At 37.4% G+C, this 19,063-nt stretch overlaps 5 protein-coding genes across 6 annotated transcripts in view; 2 read left to right on the forward strand and 3 right to left on the reverse strand.

Moving 5' to 3' along the window:
• The window catches only part of LOC111472545 (exopolygalacturonase-like), a 373,620-nt gene that overhangs the window by 317,810 nt on the left and 36,747 nt on the right, over positions 1–19,063 (reverse strand). The window lies entirely within an intron of this gene.
• LOC111472537 (dynamin-related protein 4C) lies at positions 636–6,920 on the reverse strand. The gene is made up of 2 exons (XM_023118136.1): positions 6,822–6,920; positions 636–2,855 (listed from the first exon to the last, which is right to left on the reverse strand). Exon 2 carries the CDS (start codon positions 2,837–2,839, stop codon positions 827–829), a length of 2,013 nt encoding a protein of 670 aa, XP_022973904.1. The 5' UTR covers positions 2,840–2,855; positions 6,822–6,920; the 3' UTR covers positions 636–826.
• Positions 3,707–6,372, forward strand: LOC111472542 (sugar transport protein 10-like). Its single transcript, XM_023118144.1, has 4 exons — positions 3,707–4,437; positions 4,522–4,844; positions 4,931–5,560; positions 5,706–6,372. The coding sequence occupies exons 1-4, from the start codon at positions 4,305–4,307 to the stop codon at positions 6,174–6,176; spliced, it is 1,557 nt and encodes a 518-aa protein (XP_022973912.1). The 5' UTR covers positions 3,707–4,304; the 3' UTR covers positions 6,177–6,372.
• LOC111472556 (uncharacterized protein At4g13230) lies at positions 9,079–9,823 on the forward strand. The gene is made up of 3 exons (XM_023118157.1): positions 9,079–9,204; positions 9,319–9,435; positions 9,552–9,823. The coding sequence occupies exons 1-3, from the start codon at positions 9,079–9,081 to the stop codon at positions 9,759–9,761; spliced, it is 453 nt and encodes a 150-aa protein (XP_022973925.1). The 3' UTR covers positions 9,762–9,823.
• On the reverse strand, positions 10,605–18,532 carry LOC111472539. The gene is made up of 3 exons (XM_023118138.1): positions 18,398–18,532; positions 18,063–18,168; positions 10,605–12,631 (listed from the first exon to the last, which is right to left on the reverse strand). Exon 3 carries the CDS (start codon positions 12,563–12,565, stop codon positions 10,724–10,726), a length of 1,842 nt encoding a protein of 613 aa, XP_022973906.1. The 5' UTR covers positions 12,566–12,631; positions 18,063–18,168; positions 18,398–18,532; the 3' UTR covers positions 10,605–10,723.

Here is a 19,063-nt window from a genome sequence, read left to right on the forward strand (position 1 = left end):
TTTTTTTTTTTTTTTTTTTTTTTTTTGCAATTCTATGTAATTTAGATGGCATGTTTAGAAACATTCAAGCTTAACTTATCAATCTTGCTTATAGAATGACTCGAATCTCAAAAAAATATTATTGCCTTGAAATATTCGATCGACAAGGTAATCTCATCTTACTTTTTCTTGGAGTAATTCCGTATTGTTTTGGAATGCTCGGATATATTTAAATCCAAAGGTCTTGTTATTCAATAAGGTTGCTATATCAAATTTTCATGGGTTATGACCATTTGGAATGAAATGAACTTGATTTGGGGGTTTTAACATTTGTGAATTAGGAGTTTGCACATCCAAAACGGTTATGAGAGTTCTTAGATTCAATTAGTTACCATTTGGGTACAAACAATTTAAAATAGGTTAACACTTTTCAACGGTCCGAAGCATTAAAAATCGATAGGAATCATGATATGATTTCCTAAAACTCATCAAATTCTTATCATTTAATTTCCAACTCAAAACTAAAATGTAAAATATGATTTAAACTCTTCAACGGTCCGAAGTATTTTAGGAAAGGGGCGTGAGAGGTTAAGAAAGGGTGTGAGGGCGAATGTCCTAATTAATTGAGTTATATTCGAGTGTTACTGGTTTAAAGCTAAAGCGGAAGCAACAATGGACATTACAATAGCTTAAATTCTCTATTACATAGCTGGAGACTTGTTTTGCCATACCGCTGGATGCGTCTCTCTTTTGTATGATTTCATTCTACTAATGAAATCTGTTTTTAAACTATAAAAAGACACAAACTCCAAAGCATTAAAAATGGAAAGTACCATGAAATATGAGTTCACTCGCCCACCACTTGGGAGGACACAGATACAGAATCCACAATGTTCCCTACAACCTCTTTGGACTCCTTCAGAACCTTGATGCTCTTCTTCAGCTTCTCCCTTTTTACAGACAGCGATGGCGACTCCTCCAACAGCCTCTCAATCCCTCCCCCGCCCTCCCTCATCAGCTCCCCAATTGTCTCCTTCTCAATCTCCTTGTTCACTAGATTCTGCACACTGTACTGCAAGTACAGCGCCGTGCTGTCCACCATTCTCCTCAAAACAATCTTCCAGTATGCCGTCATCCTCATCTTCAGATCGAAAGCCTGCTCAAGACAATCTGGATGCTGCCACAGGTTCCCCACTTCGACGATTCCGAACCCGTTAAGGACCACAGAAGCTGGATGTGAATCGCTTCTCAGCACCTGGTTCAAGAATGTCCCTTGATTGGCCATGAGCTTGTTCCATTCGGTTGTGTATTCAGCATCACATGTATAGTCTGTGAGCTTCTCCATTTCTACAATCTCTGTTATCCAACTCACAGTTCGGTCTTTCATCGCCTCGACAACGTTTTTACCTGCTCGTCTGATGGGCTGTTGGAGCTGTGGATAATGTTCAGAATGGCGCATCAACACAGCAAGAACAATGACCTGAATGTAATCCCAAGCTTTCATGACAAATTCAACTGGTAAATTTGATATTAAGTTCACTTTCCTTTGAAGGATTGAGAGAAAGGCTGTGCGGGGGAGGAAGTTTGGAAGTCCAATGCCTCTGGATTCCTCCAACACTTTGATCTCTTCCATTAGGAAGTTGGCTGTGTTGTCCGTTCCAATACACTTGTGAAGCTCGCCGGAGAATTGATTGATCATTTCGACCATTCTGGCTGTCGAATGCATCTTTTCGTCGTCGGGAAACTCATCATATTCTCCCCTGAGGAGAACTTTTCGGAGGGACTCTTTGGATTGTCCTATGATCTGCATGAACGTTGTCATTGCCTCAGCAACTGTTGATAGTTTCTTTGGCATCTTATTGAGCTCCGCAATATTTGTAGTTAACCTTTCGTTGATTTGCTTGACAACTTCAGGCATGCATCTTGATATACTACCTGCTTGAATTTGCACCAACTTCTGAGCCAATACTGGAATGCCTACAACAGATTTGTCAATCTTGGAGAGAAGAGGATGAGTTGCAAACAGTTTAGCTTCTGCAACTCGAGCTTCCTCGTACGACTCATCACCGATTCGGTTCCTGACACAAACATAACCAAGCCCGATGTTGACATCGTCCCCAGTGACCTTATCATGTAGGCCCTCTGGTGCCTTGTCCGACTTAGTCACTACTGCCAACGTTCTCATCCCGATCTTGTCGACACTCTGAGACATTCGTATCGATTCACAAGTCGGAAAATCAACGGTTGCAGACAAGACATTCAAGATGATGCTCTCTTCTGGCTTAATATGCTCCATGATTATATCTTTGATTTGGTCATAAATATCTTCAGGCTGATCTTTAACAGGCACTCTTGTAATCCCAGGGAGATCAACCATTGTAAGATCAGGAACACCATTTTTCTTCACAATCAAAGTCAGTGGCGTTTTTGATATCCCTTTGCCACTGCCAGCAATCTCCTCTGTGGCTGTACTGATGTCTTCAGCAATGAAGGATTCATCTGTGTGGACCGTTTTTCCGCTGTACTCCAAGAAGAGCTCGGGTTCCGGATTGGGGTGATTTTGGAGCCTCATTATTAGAGGAACCCTGGTGCAGATGCCCTGACCTCGAGGTAGGCTGATCCCGGCCAACGACTCGAGGACACTAGACTTTCCTGATGATTGATCACCAACAACAACTATGGTAGGCAGTTGGATGCCTTCTCTCATGATCATGAGATGACGAAGCTTATCCACGGCATCAAGGAGAGGACGAATGCGATCATTGTAGGATACAATCAGGGGCGGGACCGAAACCGAATGGCTGTGGCTGCTTGATTCTCCTTGATAAACAGATGAGCTATCGTTGCTGTACGGTGCCATTCTTAGTCTGCAGGCTCTGTGGGGGCAAGAAGCCATAGTTAAAGACTCGATAAAGAGAGAGATTACAAACAAGTATACAGTTCCTTAGTATATATATAGACAGAGAGAATTGTATCAAATAAGTCTGAAATTGAAAAAGGGTCTAACAAATTTCTAAATTTGAAGTTTTAGTTTGTCTTGGACGAGTTATATATGTATCATTCTTTAATTTTCTCCAGAAAACAAAAAATTCCAATAATAAAGACAGAGAGAAAGATTCTCGAAGGCATAGAAAAGGAGAAAAGAAAAGTTGTTATGCTTGCTCATTGTCTTTTCTGTCTCCAAATGGACATAAATCAAAAGCTTTGCGGCAACACAAGTTTTAATTTTGTCTAGAATGCAAGGGAGGAAAAGAATCCCATCACATACATTTATTTATTTAATTTTGCTTGCTAAGAGATGTAAGAGGAGGGCATATAAATATCTTCCATCACTTTTCTGTTTTCCTTCAATATATAAATATATTTAATCCATATTCTTTTAAAGCTAAATTAATAAATTTAACTTTCATTCAAAGTTCAAAACTAAGCTTAAGTTTGGTTAATGTATTATTAATGCTCTTACACAAAAATTAAATAAATATTCAATCCAAAAATATCTTCAAACTTATTTTAAAATATTCAATCCAAAGTGTGTATGATAGTAGAGAGAGAGAGATACTACTGAAATTTTTAGAGTTCAATATTGAAAATTAAAGAAAATTTTTTAATTTTTTAAATAAACTATTATTAACCATGGAAAAATGTTTTTATTAATTTAACATTTTTATTATAAGAAGAGTAAATTAATTTGATGTGCCAAAAAATGTTTTTTTAAACTAAGTTTTTAAACATGTATTTTTAATGTCATCTCACCATTTTGTTGATAAATTCTACGGTAGAAGTAAAAATTGAAAGGAAAAAAGGTGAAGAGGTAAAGGACAACCAACAAAATATCCTGAATATTAAGGCTTAAACTGTTAACATTCAGTCCTTAATTTTATCTACCAAATTTGCAGTTCGAAGAAAATAATAAACCACTACTAAATCATGGCCAAAGAAGAAAACTTGAGAGGAAAGAGAAAAGTATGCTGGTCAAGGTTGCCGATTTTAGAGGCGAAAATCTGCATATCATAGTTATTTTTAAGATCCAAGAAGCTCAGTTTGAGTAAAATGAGCAGATAACAACCATACAAACAAACCAGTGGAAGCCTTGATTACAGCAAAAGTTGTTATCAAATCCACAAATTCAACAAACCCACCAATTATCATCCACTTCACATCCCTATATAAACACTACACAAAGTGTAATCTAAACATCGCAAAATAAAGGGTCTTCTCCCTTTTATTTCTTTTCTTCTATTTCATTTCTGTTTTTACCTTTTAATTGTAAAAAACAAAAACAACAAACATCTTGGTTTATTCAACATTTGAGAGAAGCGTTCAAGATGGCTGGAGGTGGATTTGTTTCTCAAGGCGGTGGTAAACAACATGCCGGAGAAGTCAATAATTTTGTAATCATCACTTGTTTGGTTGCCGCTATGGGCGGTCTCATCTTTGGATATGATCTCGGAATCTCAGGTCCGCAATTCTTCCTTCTCATGTGTTATGTGTTCCTTGTTTCCAATGAATTTATGTGTATTTTCTTTGTTTATTTGTTTTCAGGTGGGGTGACTTCAATGGCACCTTTCCTCCAGAAGTTTTTCCCGGCAGTTTATGAACAAGAAGCTAAGGCAAAAGGAGGAAACCAATACTGCAAGTTTGACAGCCAGCTACTGACACTATTCACATCTTCGTTATACTTGGCAGCATTAGTTGCTTCCTTCTTTGCTTCAATGGTTACCAGAATATTTGGAAGGAAAATGTCTATGCTCGTTGGTGGCTTAGTGTTCTTGTTGGGTTCAGTCTTAAACGGGGCTGCTATCAACATGGCAATGCTAATCATCGGTCGACTGTTACTCGGTTTTGGTATTGGCTTTGCCAATCAGGTAAAGATTATCCTATAATCACACACAGCTTTGTAATCTTCTATACTAATATCAGTATCTGAAGTATATTTTTTTTGATAATGTAGTCTGTTCCAGTTTATCTATCGGAAATGGCACCAGCCAAGATTCGAGGAGCCCTGAACATTGGTTTCCAAATGGCCATTACCCTAGGCATTTTGGTTGCAAATCTTGTGAACTATGGAACCGCTCAAATTAAAAGCGGATGGGGATGGAGGCTTTCTTTAGCTCTTGCAGCAGTTCCTGCAATCATGATGACCGTTGGAGCATTCTTTCTACCCGACACTCCTAACTCAATCCTTGAGCGTGGCAACATGGAGAAGGCAAAGGCAATGTTGCAAAAGATTCGAGGTTTGGATAATGTGGATGAGGAATTTCAAGATCTTGTTGATGCATGTGAGGCTGCAAAGAAAGTGCGACACCCGTGGAAGAACATCTTACAACCAAGATATAGACCTCAACTTGTCATTTGCGTGGTCATCCCATTCTTCCAACAGCTCACAGGAATCAATGTGATCACATTTTACGCACCTGTTCTCTACAAAACTCTTGGTTTTGGTGACAGTGCTTCACTTATGTCCGCTGTTATATCTGGTGTTGTCAATGTCATTGCAACAATCGTGTCGATTGTATCAGTCGACAGGTTTGGTCGAAAGGCCTTGTTCCTCGAAGGAGGCATCCAGATGTTTGTGTCCCAGGTAATGAACTATATATTAAACTAACACTAATCCAAGAGCTGATAGGTATAACAAACCATCTAAAAAGCTTAGATGGAATCTTATATCATGCTCCTTTAAATCCTATTAACTACCTATCTCTAACACCAACTTTGAATATTGGTAGCTTGCTGTGGGAGGCATGATATGGAAAAGCTTCGGAGTGAATGGTGAAGGATCAATGTCAGGAGGGATAGAAGCAGATATCCTACTGGCTCTAATCTGCGTATATGTGGCAGGATTTGCATGGTCTTGGGGTCCATTGGGCTGGTTGGTACCGAGTGAAATCTGCCCGCTCGAGATCCGATCAGCAGGACAGGCAATAAACGTGTCGGTTAACATGTTCTGGACGTTCGTGATTGGTCAGCTGTTCCTCTCCATGCTTTGCCACTTGAAGTTTGGTCTATTCTTCTTCTTTGCAGGGTTTGTGGCTGTTATGACAATTTTCATTTACTGGTTCTTGCCTGAGACCAAGAATGTCCCAATTGAGGAAATGAACACAGTGTGGAAGGCACATTGGTTCTGGGGCAAGTTCATCCCGGATGATGCAGTGATTGGCCATCATGTAAGCATGGAGCCTTATGGCAAGGGTGTCTAAATTTCAAGCAACAACAACAGCTATGTGCTTTGTTCTGTGCTTGGAACAGAGATTTTTGGTAGTCAATTACATCGAGGAGAGGTGTTTTAATTTTGGTTCACAATTTTGATGAGCTCATTCCAAGGTGCTCAAATTGATTATGAGAGTGATTTGTTATAATAATCAGTTTAGTAAAAATAAATAAATCATTATTTTGTCACTTTCACTTGTTCAGCTTTCCTTCTTCCTGAATCTCATACGTAGTTCTATTAGAAACGCAAACAGACACGAACAGAGCCAACTAGCGATTCGGAGCAAAAACAGAAACAAGTAGCGATCATTGCAAAAAAAAAAAGTATCAAAATCTCGTCCAAACAGAACATTCAAGGAGGATCACAAACAAAACCCAAGTAAATGTAATGATGTGTACATAGTTCTATTAGGAACGTAAACAGAAACGAACAGCGCCAACTGGAGACTCCGAGCATAAACACAAACACGTAGCGATCATTGCAATAAAAAAAAAAAGGATCCAAATCTCCTCCAAACAGAACATTCAAGGAAGGTCACAAACAAAAAAACGGAAGCAAATGTAAATGCCAAAGCATAAAAGATGAAGAACAAAAAAGAAAATACACATGCATAATATATAGAATGGACTTACAAAAATTTGAAGACTCTGGGAGGTGAAGCGGAGATAGAATTGAAGCGATTGGTCTGGTGGTGTTCTTATAGAGTAGGGGGAAGAGGAAAGGGTGGGTCCGGGGTGGGGGTTTTGGGAGGAGGAAGAATAAGGGGGGACGTCATAGAAGTGACGTGAGAGTGGGCCTTCAATGTCTGCTTTTCAATCCTTTCTTTTTCCGTACACACTTTATTATTATTTTTTTTTTTTAATTTTATTAATTCTTACAGGAGACGACGAGTCGGATTTGAATTCCCCGCTCATAGTATTATATGGAGACGTTCCGTATATGAGCCTTTTCAAACGAGACTTATTGCTCATATACTAGTAAAAATGCAGTAGCCACGGATACGATTCTCAATGCACTCATTTCGGAACACCAGTACGTTTTCACTTGCGTTCTAGATCGGCAAAAAAAAAAAAAGTTTCTTGGCATTCTGGTGGGGGATGTCCTAATTCATAGGTGTGTTCTAGGGCAGTTTCGAAATACTGCTCTTCGAGAGCGTTTTTTTCGCACGATCGGGTTAGATGGTAGACTCTCGACTCACCAACCTAACTAATTGGTTTGCTTCCCAACTAAACTTAAATGGTGTAGTTTTAGTTTTCAGGTAGAAAAGGATAAAAAATAAACATGGATAATTTAATAATAATAATAATAATAATAATAATAATAATATTAATAATAATAATAATAATATATTTAGAAATAATAAAATATGATTTAGGGGTGGGAGGAAGTTGCGAGGTTCCTTCTTACGGTGATGTTTGCTTTGCCTTTGCCTTTTCCTTTTCCTTTTCCTTATTCGTTTATTCTTAATTGGGTGGACTTCGCCTTTTCAAAGTCATCAAAGACTACACTTTTTAATTACCTTCCTTTCTAACTATCTTTCAAACCCTAGTTTCATTCTTAACTCTTCCGTAAACCGACCGTTACTATCTATTTAAACTCTACAATTTTAAAATGACATGTGACTTATAAATAAACATCTCTTTTCGGTAGTTCAATTATCGGAACTCCAAAATTAGACGTGCTTCCATTGGAGTAATTATATGACGGGCAACTTCCTAAAATGCATGTGAGTTAGGATGAAACATACTCACGTTGGTTTGCGTAAGTATTATGACTATATTGTAAGGGATGCAGGGGAATGTTGGGCATACCGGTGTCATACCTAAACTTTGAATACTTATCTAAATCCTTCAAATCGGGCTTCATATGAGACTTTAGTTTTTGAAGTTTGAATAAAATTTGAGCGACCCAACTACTACGACTTTTGAAAGAGTCGTTATGGAATGATTTGTTTAACTCGATGCTAAATATTATATTAAAATAATTTTTATTCTTATAACAACGTTAACAAGTGTTTTGCATATGTGACCCTAGACAGATCTCTCTTACATTCCTCATTTATTTCTAATTTATTAAGCTTTAATTAAATATTAATTATTAAATTATGTTGTTTTATTAATTATTATATTAATGAGCCTAATTTAAAACTATCATATACCAAGGTGGATGGTCGTTGTTCCTAACATACATAATTTTTCTCTCCTTCCAACAATCCGAAACCGTGTATAATCGAAATATTAGTTTATTTTCCTCTAAAAAAAAGGAGGCAGCATTGAGACGCTAGGACTAACACCTCAATATGCTACCCTAAACCGTGTGAAAGAAATAAGAAAAATTGATGAAGCATCACGACTATCTATAACTTTGAAATCATAGCATCAAGTGAAGCATATGATGTTATATGTTTGTAGCGTCGAGATGCTCTAATAACAACATCGAGAAGCTATCTTAGGACTTATCAGTATCGTCCTCTCAATTTACGCATATATTAACTCATTACCTAAAAGACCAGTGGAAATCAAGTTTTCACTTTAATAGTTCTAAATATGAACACGACTCTCCATTTTCATCATCCAACACCTCTTCACCAACAAAGTACGTCTCCCCTTAATCCATACACGACTCCTTCTTTTTATTTAGGCATAATGCCCTAAAAATTCTCTCATTTTGACAAAAAAAAAAACAAAAAAAAGGGCATAATGCCCTAAAAAAAGTTGGTCAGCTGAGTAAGTGGGAGGCCAATGATGTGCGCAAAATGCTCTCATTTTGACAACTAAAACCCTTTATTTGGCCTTTTTCTTCCTCTATAAATTCCCTCTTTCTCATTTCCACTCCTCAATTAATTCTTCTTTCAAACTTCAAAAAAATTAAAAAATTAAAAAAATTAAAAAATGGGAAGCTCCACCCTCTTCAAAAGCCTTCCAAAGTTTGGTCATTTTGGGGCAGCAGTCATTGCATGGAGATCACCCACTTCCAACACTTCCCTCCGTTTCGCTTCCAACCCCAAATTTATTCATGTAAGTAATTTGTTCGTACATTGAATCATTGGTAAGGTTCTTACTTCTTTTTGATGTTCGACAACAAGTCAGAGCTTCGAATCTCATATATATTTTTGTGTGTTTTTTTGACAGACAAATCCACCACAAGATGGGTCAGAAGCCAAAGATGCCATAAACCCAGAGGCAAATGAAGGAATGACATCGGGTGAACAAATGATGCAGGACAAGGCTTACTCTACTGCAGAACACGTAATCAAAACTCCCCCAACTTTTTATTTTATTTTTTAAACCAACTGAATCGAAGCTACGAATGAGAGCGATGTTGATGTTGAAGATAGATAAGTAAGGTAAATTTGAGAATGCAGGTGAGTGAGAAGACAAGGGATATGGCAGGGATGCTAAGTGCAAGAGCGCAAGAGGTATCGGCAAAGGCAAAGCAGGCAATGGAAGCAGCAAAGGACTCAGCCCATAGGGCAAAGGACTCAGTGGTTGAGACTACCAAAGACTCCAAGCAATTTGTCAAAGCCAACGCAAAGACCGTTGAGAAGTGCATGAACACCAAGAACCGTTCTTAATTTCCCTTTTTTTCCCTTCTAATAAACCCATATAGACCTATATGGAATTTTTTTCAATCCAAAAAATGGTTTAGAAGTGAGTTATGAGCTAATGTGCTTAATTCTTTGATTTGGACGAGTGATAATTATTTATTATTTTGAGAACTAAATAGAAAGGTAAGAACTAAATAGAGAATTTCTTTCCTAAACAATGTTTTAAGACTGTTAAAGCCTTTGCCTCAAAGCCCGACTTAAATAGTTGGCCTTCAAGCTTACACAAACTGATAGGTCAGGCCTCTTATGGTGCGAATGTTGTTTAGAGACATTTTAACCTAATTACTTACGACGTTCCAACTCAAATCTCTACCAACAATCAAACACGTTTTCTAAACTTCATAAAAATTTAATCTTATAATAGAGATATTCTCATACCAATAAAGATATTCTCTAAATTAGCCATCCCAACACACTCAAGCATATTGTTTACCTTCATCCCTAGTTTGTAACCATTTTTATACCTTTGAAGAATCTCAATTTTCTTGTGTTATAATTAGTCGTTCTATCATCATTATCTAATTATAAAAAAAAGAAAAAAGACATGAATGTAACCGAGCTTGAACTTGATTTTTCATTTTTTCATCTTTATTGAATCTACAAAAAGATTTTTTTGTGTTGTGACTCGAACAGAGAGCCAAGTTTGTACAAACCTCCCCATAAGGGTATCAAACTAGCTCAAATCCAAGCTAGAGAAAAGAGGATGAAGAATAAACGAAGATATATTAGCTCTTATAAATAATATACATATCTTCTATATCCGAACAAGGATGATAAATTTAAAAAAAAAAAAAAACAAAAACTATTTAATTAGGCAAAAAATAACTTAGTATATTATTTTGCAACTATAGGTTACAAGAGAATTGATATTGCACATTACACTAATTCTATTGCATTTCTAATGGAAGATAATATATTCGACAATCTCCTTAATGTCCCATTGGCATTGTGCATTTCTTTTGAGAGTGTCCCAACAAATGGCAACGACCACACTGTACAATCCTCTTTGGGCGCTTCAAGTTTTCAACTCTCGGAACTTTCTTTTTCGGCCTTCCCGGTGGGCGACGAATTTTGGGAGGGCGTATTGTGATATCAGCCTTCGCACCTCCTTCTCCTTCGTCCGATTCCTTCCACAGGCTCTTGTCGAGGATCGGGTATATCATTTTCGAATACGTTTCACGGTAACTAGCGACGGTGAAACATGGCTCAGCAAATAGATGAGCATTCTGCCCACATGACATTAGAGCAGCTGCAGCATGAGCACAAGGCAGACCATACAATTGCCAACAACGACAGGAGCACACACGACTATGTATCTCCACGATATTTGTCCGCTCAGTTGAGACGATTTCAAATTCAACTTCATTTGCACGAAGTACTTGATAACAACGAGCATCTGCAATTGCTTCGGCGATCCGCTTCTCGGCAGAGGGTACGAGAATGGAGGTCCATCTCATTCCTATTTCACGCCGCTCGTTAAACCAAGATGCCATTTCGTTACGAATATGTTCCATCATCTGCACGATGGGGAGCTCGTGACACTCGAGTGCCCAATTATACAACAACTCTGTAACCCCTAATGTAAAATGGCCATACCGCACACCTTCAAAATATGCTACAGCCCACAGTTGGGGAGGGAAGTGTTGAAACCATGTTATTACTTCTTGTGAGATCTCCACCATCTCAGCAATTTTGCTGTCGAATTCAGCTGCAGTGAGAGCATAAACAGCATTCCAAAAAATATTGACCAACTTCGTGTTTTTAAACGTATCGCGAAAATTTTCACTTACATAACGTAGACAGAATCCATGAAAGGCACTCGGAAAATGTGTTTCGACCGCCTCAACCATTCCTCTTTGTCTTTCGGATAGTATTGTCAATCTAGGCATACTATCAGTATTTACCCCAAGAAGCTTTCGCAATTCGGATATGAACCACATCCAATTTTCATCACTCTCCACATCAACAACTGCAATAGCTAATGGGAACAACGAATCATCTGCATCAACAACCGCAGCACACAGTACGGCTCCTAAGTATTTTCCTTTAAGATGTACTTTGTCAAGTTCAAGAAGCGGTCTACAGGCATTTATAAACCCATATATCGAAGCACGATATGAAACAAACAGTCGCTGGAAGCAATTTTCTTGTCCAGTTGCAAAAACTGAAGCAAAACTTCCAGGGTTTGTTTTCCTTATTTGTTCACAATAAGCAGGAAGAAGGCGATACCCATCTTCAAAAGTTCCATGAAGTGCAGCCATGCTACGTTCTTTCCCACGCCAAGCTTGCATGTAGGATACAGCAACTCCGTGCTGATCGCGGATATCCCGGAGAATTTCCTTAGGTTTATACTGTGGATTATCTCGTACTTGTGCTGCCACAGATCTGGCAACCCATCCCACAGAGGCTTGCTGATGATGAAGATTACGAACACCTTCACAAGTATGCTCGCCATGTAGGGTTCTAACTGTAAAGGTTGGAACTCCCGGGCATTTTGCTACATGCACGCGCCAAGGGCAACCTTCCTTGGAGCATTTGGCTATAAACCGACTACGATCAGATTTAACGATTCGAATATCAAAATGCATAGCTATAGCAATATCTTTCAACATTCTCCGGCAAGTTTCAACATCAGGAAATTCTTGTCCAATAACCAGGGTGTGATCTACCAGACTAAGTTCAGCATCAGATACAATTAAAGAATGATCAGCCTCAGATACAATTAAAGAATGATCGGCCATTAATTCATCAGAGTAAGAAGGCACCAGCATCACAGGATTCTGCAAATTTGCTTCATGTTGAGCTAAAGAACTAGTATTACACACTACTATACCACACTGCCACCAAAAAGGAGAAAGAAAGAAAGTCATGTTAGAAGGGAATATACCCCACTATATACAACTGAGTTGCATTTTTTTAGAAAAAAAAAAATATATAATTTAAAAAAAAAAAAAAATAGGAAGTACTAAACAATACAACATTGCAATTTACAATCAATTACAGCATTCAATAGAAAACCGGTTAATTTTTTAAAGATAAATAAGATAACCATTATTGTCAATCATTGTCGCCGTCAACCGTCATTGTGGGTTCTTAGACGTTTTTGGGATTTCGTTTCTCCTACCCGTCTACTCCATTCATCGCCAATCATTCTTCTTCGCTGTTCTTCTCCATCACCAAATTCTTTTTCTCCTTCAGTTTAGAGTGTTGGTTTGCTCCTTTGGTTGGGTTCTCCATACCTTTAAGAAAGTGTGGTTTGGTTTGGTTTTGTGAGATTCTTTTCTTTCCTGGTTGTTTATCAAAGTCACTTTGTCAAGGAGCATAGTGGTTGTTGTATTGACAATAAGTATTTTTGTATTTGGTTTGGAGATGAGCGTTTCTTCGTTGAAGATTTGAATCTTAACATTATTTATTACATTTTCCTATCATTGGTTTGCCGCAAAGTTGTTTCTTTCTCAAGGTTTTTCGATCAATGGTTTTGTGCCCGTTGAAGTGTTTTTTTGGTTGTCTCGCTGCTTCAGACTCTTTGTTTGCCTCCTGATTGTTTTCGATGTTAGTTTGCCTTCAGGATAATCTTGTCTAGTTTCTTACTGCCACCTTGAAGATTGGTTGTGGTTGCCTTTTATTTTTGGTTCTCACACGAGTTTTGTTTGGTTGTTTCTCCTAACTTATTTTTTTACAGCAAAGTTTCACAAATATATTTGACAAATATATTTGAGGACGAATCCTCCTGAAGAAGTGGAGAATGATATGAATCAAGACATCCTAATCATGCAATATGAATCCTAATGATGCCATATGAATTTCAAAGAAGATGTAGAAAAATGTTGTTCAAATTAACACAAAATAAACTCAATTTGCAATTAATGCCACATTAAAGAAAAATCAAACTTCATTTATACAACAATAGATTCAAGCTACGTCAAGAGAGACTTCATTTATTCTTAAACGGTTACAAATTCTTGGGTAGATGATAATCTAGATTTAGAGTGTTTCATAATTATATTTTAAGTTTTAAGACTTTTTATTTACTTTTAGCATTTGTGATCGGTGGGTTTGTATATCCATGAGGGTTTTTAGATCCAATTGGCTAGAGTTTTCATATCATATGTTATGGGTGTTGTATTGAGAAGCCTGGGGTTCAGAAGTTTGCATTTGGGGTGCAATGTTCTAAACTCCAAGGTTGGACTGTCCATTCCCCTTTTTCTCTTATTTTGTAGTGGATATTTTGTGAATGGTAGAACCTCTTGTGTAACATGGGTCAATTTTTTGAGACTTGAATTAAATATTTAATTTATGTTATAGTCTAAGAATACAAAATTTGCTTCCAACAATCAAAACATTGTTTATTAAGAAAAAGAAAACATAACATGGCAATGCTTACGATCGAGATCGAACATAAAGATATGAAGTTTAGAAGTAAGATACAAAAGTAGTAAAGAAATATAACATAGTAATCAATGCCCACCTAAAGTTGTCATAAAAAAGGTTGAACAACATTCAGTGAAGCAATTCATAAATAGGAAGGTCAATCCTAATATAGACAAAATATTGAGTTGCTTATAATTGTTGATTCAAATATATAAATTCGAAAAAAATTAATTGTAATGAAAAACATTGTTATATTTTATGTTTTTCTTTCTTCTCCCATCCAACCATCATCCATCATCACCATGTTTTTTCTTTTTCCCTCTCTTTTCTTTTCTTTTTCTTCTTCTTTCCTTTCCTTCCCTTCTTCTACTCTTTACAATCCACCTCCTTTCCATCCTTCTCCCTCAAATTTTGAAATATATACATAGAAATTTCCAGTCGATTACCTAAAATCAAAGGTTAGGTTTAAGAGGGGCTTTTTTTTTCTCTCTTATCTCTCTCCCTTGAAGGTTAGGTTTAAAAGGGGCTTTTGTTTCTCTTATCTTTCTTCCTTCCTTTTCAAAAAACTTCATTTTTTATTTGAAAATTTGGAGAAGAAGGGGAGAAAGCCAGAGGAAGAATAAAGGAAAAAGAAAATTGTATTGGTGGTCGATGGTGAGTGACAATGGCAATGGTTGTTGCGGCAGCAGTTGCCATTGATAACCCGGAGTTGTGTCTGTAACCTCATGGTTTTGCCACTGTTGCAACCCATGAGATTGTGTGTGCATATTGATTACATTGAGTCAAATGTGGTTTAGAGATCCAGGGGCCAAACAACCCATAAAAGGAAAATAGTGCACAAGGTCTGAAGGACCTTATTATGGAACATGTGCCTGAGTCTACCATTGATAGAACCCAAATGGTAGGCTTAGGTTAGCGCTTGGTTTGTATAACCCTAGTGTCTTTCTTCCAAACAATGGCTCAACGAGGTCACCAGACCAAGGAGCTCAAGGTGATGCAGTGGAAACTCAAAAAGGAATGGATCCCCCAGCTCCTCCTGCTCCTACTGTAGAGCACTAAACAACGCTCACACCAAAGGCCCTTCAAGTCCTTTTCAATAACATGACAAAAAGAGGCAATAGGCAGCTTTGCAACCCCAACCAGATTCCTGCACTCCACGATGAAGCTGAAGCTCCTCATCAGACTTCAAAAAATACAGGCCCTCCCACTTTGACGGTCAACCAGAACAGGCGACAGTGGAAAAATAGTGGATGTAGACTGGAAGCAATGTTCGATTACTTGAACCGTGAGGATTGGTTGATGCTTATAGGGCCAATGTTTATGCCCCAAGATGAAGCGCACATGAGTTCAAAATCTGTAAAGGCATCAGAAGTTCACGCCAACGAACCCATTATGTGGACGAAATTCAAGGACTTACTGCAGAAGTACTATTGTTTAGAGACGGTGATAGATGACAGGGAGACCATATTTTTGCATCTTAAGAAGCATTAGCCTTTGCTCCAGCACTTAGGGGGTCCTCTGATCATGGACAAGAATATTAGCAGAAAAGAGAAGCCCAGGTTTGAGGTTGGTTCCACGTATGGCATTATGAGGAGGTTCCTCCCATCATATACAACCTATCCCAGCAAGGCCCCTTAGCAGCAATTTTAGGGGAGGTTTCTACCCCCCATGCCCCTCAATCTTGGACAGGAAGGAAGGCCTGTTTTAGATGAGACAAAAAGTGCCACTTTGATAGGGAATGCCCCAACCTTGATTGGCTTGGCTTTGGCTGTCAACAGGCGGTGTTGGGGGGGAGAGTAAGAGCCACTGAAGATGGTAAAGAAAAGCAGCACACAGCCCCTCGAGGTGGAGTGCTTGGTTCTGTTGGCAACTAAAGTTTGGACAGATATATTATATAGGAGTTAAAATAGCGGACTTCTTTTTCTTGCAGGGGAAAAACATACCTAGATGATGGCAAAGAATATGGATGATTAGATAAAACTGGGTCAGTAGTATGGGAACAAGATCAGTAAGGGTGGCTGCCATTAGCCATGCTTCAAGTTGAGAAGGATAGTGTGGTGGGTGTCTAAAAAGATAAAGGAAAAGCTCAGTTCAACAACTAGCATAGGGCTGGCCCAACTCTACAGGAAAAATGTGGCTTAACAAGATACATGGAAACAATCGTTGATAAGTCATCATCCAAAGGATAGATATTTGTGGTTGGTTAAAGGGATTGGATCAATTGGTAAAGACTATTGCACAAAAGCCTATACTTGCTTCCTCCTTTCCAGCTCAAAAGCCATGATTGCTATTGAGAAAAAGGCCCCATGAATACGATCTATTCTTCCCATGTAATAAGCCAAGTTGAAAAAATGGTTAAGTTGAACAGTGATTAGAAGACAGAAGGTTATTTGCAAGGCTGAAGCAAAAGAAATTAAATTTAATTTTTATGCAAATTTTTATGAGGTCAAGCCCTCTACAAGATTATTTTAGCACGTCAAAAGAAAACAGCCAAAAACCTATAAAATGAATGTTAGCGTGTCACGACTCAATCTATTAAGAGGGAGGTATCTAACTTTAACCCAACCCCTATCCGAGGGACCACTTTGTTTACTAAGAAGCCTTTCTCACTCCATTGCACAAATTCAGCGACATGGACCAACATTCTGCCAACCAACTTGATGATAGAAGACTTTAGCTTGGTCAATATCCACACATCTCAATATAACTTTGTTTTGCAAGGGATTAAGTGAATGATACTTGTTCCCATGCATTCACGGGCTTCTAAAGTTTTGTACCAAGCTTTCCTCCAAATGGAGATTATTTTGTGTTACTCCCTTGGATTGGGGCTTTCCTCCCTCTTTTGTAGTTCCATACATCAATTACTGCTATATCTGCAGATCCTCATACCATAATACCACTATTTGTTTGGCCAACCTTTCGCAAGACAAGTTTGTAGGGAGTATGAGATCTATGAGATGCTTAAGGCTTCTTTAAAAAGCCTATTCTTCTGTATCTTTTAAATTAGGGTTTCTTTTTAATCAATGTTAATTGTAGAAAAATTTGAAATCCCTATGACTATCTTTTTAGGTTCATACCTCTTCTCCCTTTTTTTTTTCATGTTATTCCATTTTCTTTAAATTGTGTGGTACCGTTTCCTATCAAAAAGAAACAAATAGGCAGGAAAACCAAGGATAAAATTGTCTTAAAAGCCTTCAATGAGTTCAAAAAGTATGATGACAAAATTTTCTAATCTAAGTTCATTAAAAATTGGGACACCCAAGTAACAAACTGAGGATTAAAAATTTAACTAGCTATTCTTAGAATTATAGCCAACCTATCAGTCTTGGTTCTAAAGCTCCCCCTCCTTCAGGACCTAATTAATTGCTCCGTTCATTATTACAGCAAGAATTTTCAGCATCAGTAACGAATGTCAGCCCCTCAGTTTTCTACTACAAATATTATTGCCCAACCATGAACATTTCACAAGAACTCAACAACTATATGTTGGTTTTCTTTCTTTTTTTTGTTATTTCTTTGCGGAGAAGAAGAAGATGTACATAAAGTTCAAGGAAAAAGGGTTCCAAAAGCTGGGGTCCAGTGGAAAGATGCCACCCCTGCTTCCAGAGAAGGGATAGGGATTATAGGAAAGCCCTCTGCTTAGAATTAATAAGGAAAGTAGAAAGATCATATAAAAAAGGACTAAAAAAGAACTATTTCAACTTCTGTTTGTAGCATTAAGATGAAAATTTGAGAAATTTTATCAACTGCCAGCCTATATGAGAAAGAACAACCCTCGTTTAAGAAGAATACATGAATTACTAAATAATGATGCAAAGATTCTTGATTAAAGAGTCCAAAGGGATATTCAAAATAGTCTAGATTACTTTTTCAGCTGTTGAAGTAAACAGAACTTACCAAAAGCTAAGCAGTTGATTTACACGCAGAATTCAAGACCGTCTAAGAAACGCGACTGTAGTTCAATTTCTTCTAATGTCGGAATGCCTTTTTTAGGACAAGAACGCTACAAAATAAATAAACAATTAGTTTAGAGCAGAATGAACAGTGGAAAGCGAAAATAATCGCGCAAAACAACAACAAATAAAAAATCGTGCCCTAAATACAGGGATCGGGCAAAGAATTTGGTTACCTGAGAAAGAGATTACAGATGATAAGGAAGAAAAAGGAGAATTGAAGCAGTAATTAATGTCGGTTGATAAAAAACAAAAGATTAGAGAGAAAAAGAGGGATACCTGGGAAGGAGGAGGAGAAGAAGCAGCAAGGCATCGACGACGGTGGTGGCAGTGGCAGTGGTCGGTGGCGGTGAGAAGAGAGGAGTACTGGAGGAGGGGGCGTAGCGGGAGAGTACAGTCGGAAGAAGGTTATGGTGTGAATTAGTTAGGAATTTGGGGGCATATGCGTGATTTTGTATATAACAAGGTCAAGGGAAATGTGACGTCTACATCTAAACTTTATTTATTTTTTATTTTTTTCTCACTAAAATTTGAATTAATTTTCTTATAATACAAATATATTTATTTTAATTTTATTTAAATTTCTAATTATTTTTGTTTATTTGTCCTCCCACTCTTCTTAAAAATAATAAACAAAATGTTTTTTTTTTTTCAAAATATAGATTGTTGCAACCCTCACTTTAATGTTTAAAAATAAATAAATATATAGGTGGGATCAAAAGTGCAACCAATATAGGTGGGATAAAAAATACATTGAGATGTAAAGTCTAATTTTGATTAATGTTCAAACGTTTAAATAGAATACAAGCTACAACTCATATATATGAAAATAAGGAAAGTATAAACTAATTAAATCTTGAGAATAAAATAAAATATACTACTAATTAAATCATAAAAGAAAAAATATTAACGGATTACGAATGATATATTACATAACTAATTATT

The sequence above is a fragment of the Cucurbita maxima genome, unplaced genomic scaffold (genome assembly GCF_002738345.1).
Source record: "Cucurbita maxima cultivar Rimu unplaced genomic scaffold, Cmax_1.0 Cma_Scf00078, whole genome shotgun sequence".
Classification (NCBI taxonomy): domain Eukaryota; kingdom Viridiplantae; phylum Streptophyta; class Magnoliopsida; order Cucurbitales; family Cucurbitaceae; genus Cucurbita; species Cucurbita maxima.

Excerpts from the sequence above, each read along its gene's own strand:
- LOC111472542 (XM_023118144.1), top strand. The coding sequence starts at position 4,305 with ATGGCTGGAGGTGGATTTGTTTCTCAAGGCGGTGGTAAACAACATGCC. Across the intron at positions 4,845-4,930 it reads GTATTGGCTTTGCCAATCAG|TCTGTTCCAGTTTATCTATC; the intron begins GTAAAGATTATC and ends TTGATAATGTAG. Across the intron at positions 5,561-5,705 it reads TCCAGATGTTTGTGTCCCAG|CTTGCTGTGGGAGGCATGAT; the intron begins GTAATGAACTAT and ends GAATATTGGTAG.
- LOC111472539 (XM_023118138.1), bottom strand. The coding sequence starts at position 12,565 with ATGCTGGTGCCTTCTTACTCTGATGAATTAATGGCCGATCATTCTTTA.
- LOC111472537 (XM_023118136.1), bottom strand. The coding sequence starts at position 2,839 with ATGGCACCGTACAGCAACGATAGCTCATCTGTTTATCAAGGAGAATCA.
- LOC111472556 (XM_023118157.1), top strand. The coding sequence starts at position 9,079 with ATGGGAAGCTCCACCCTCTTCAAAAGCCTTCCAAAGTTTGGTCATTTT. Across the intron at positions 9,205-9,318 it reads CCAACCCCAAATTTATTCAT|ACAAATCCACCACAAGATGG; the intron begins GTAAGTAATTTG and ends TTTTTTTGACAG. Across the intron at positions 9,436-9,551 it reads CTTACTCTACTGCAGAACAC|GTGAGTGAGAAGACAAGGGA; the intron begins GTAATCAAAACT and ends TTGAGAATGCAG.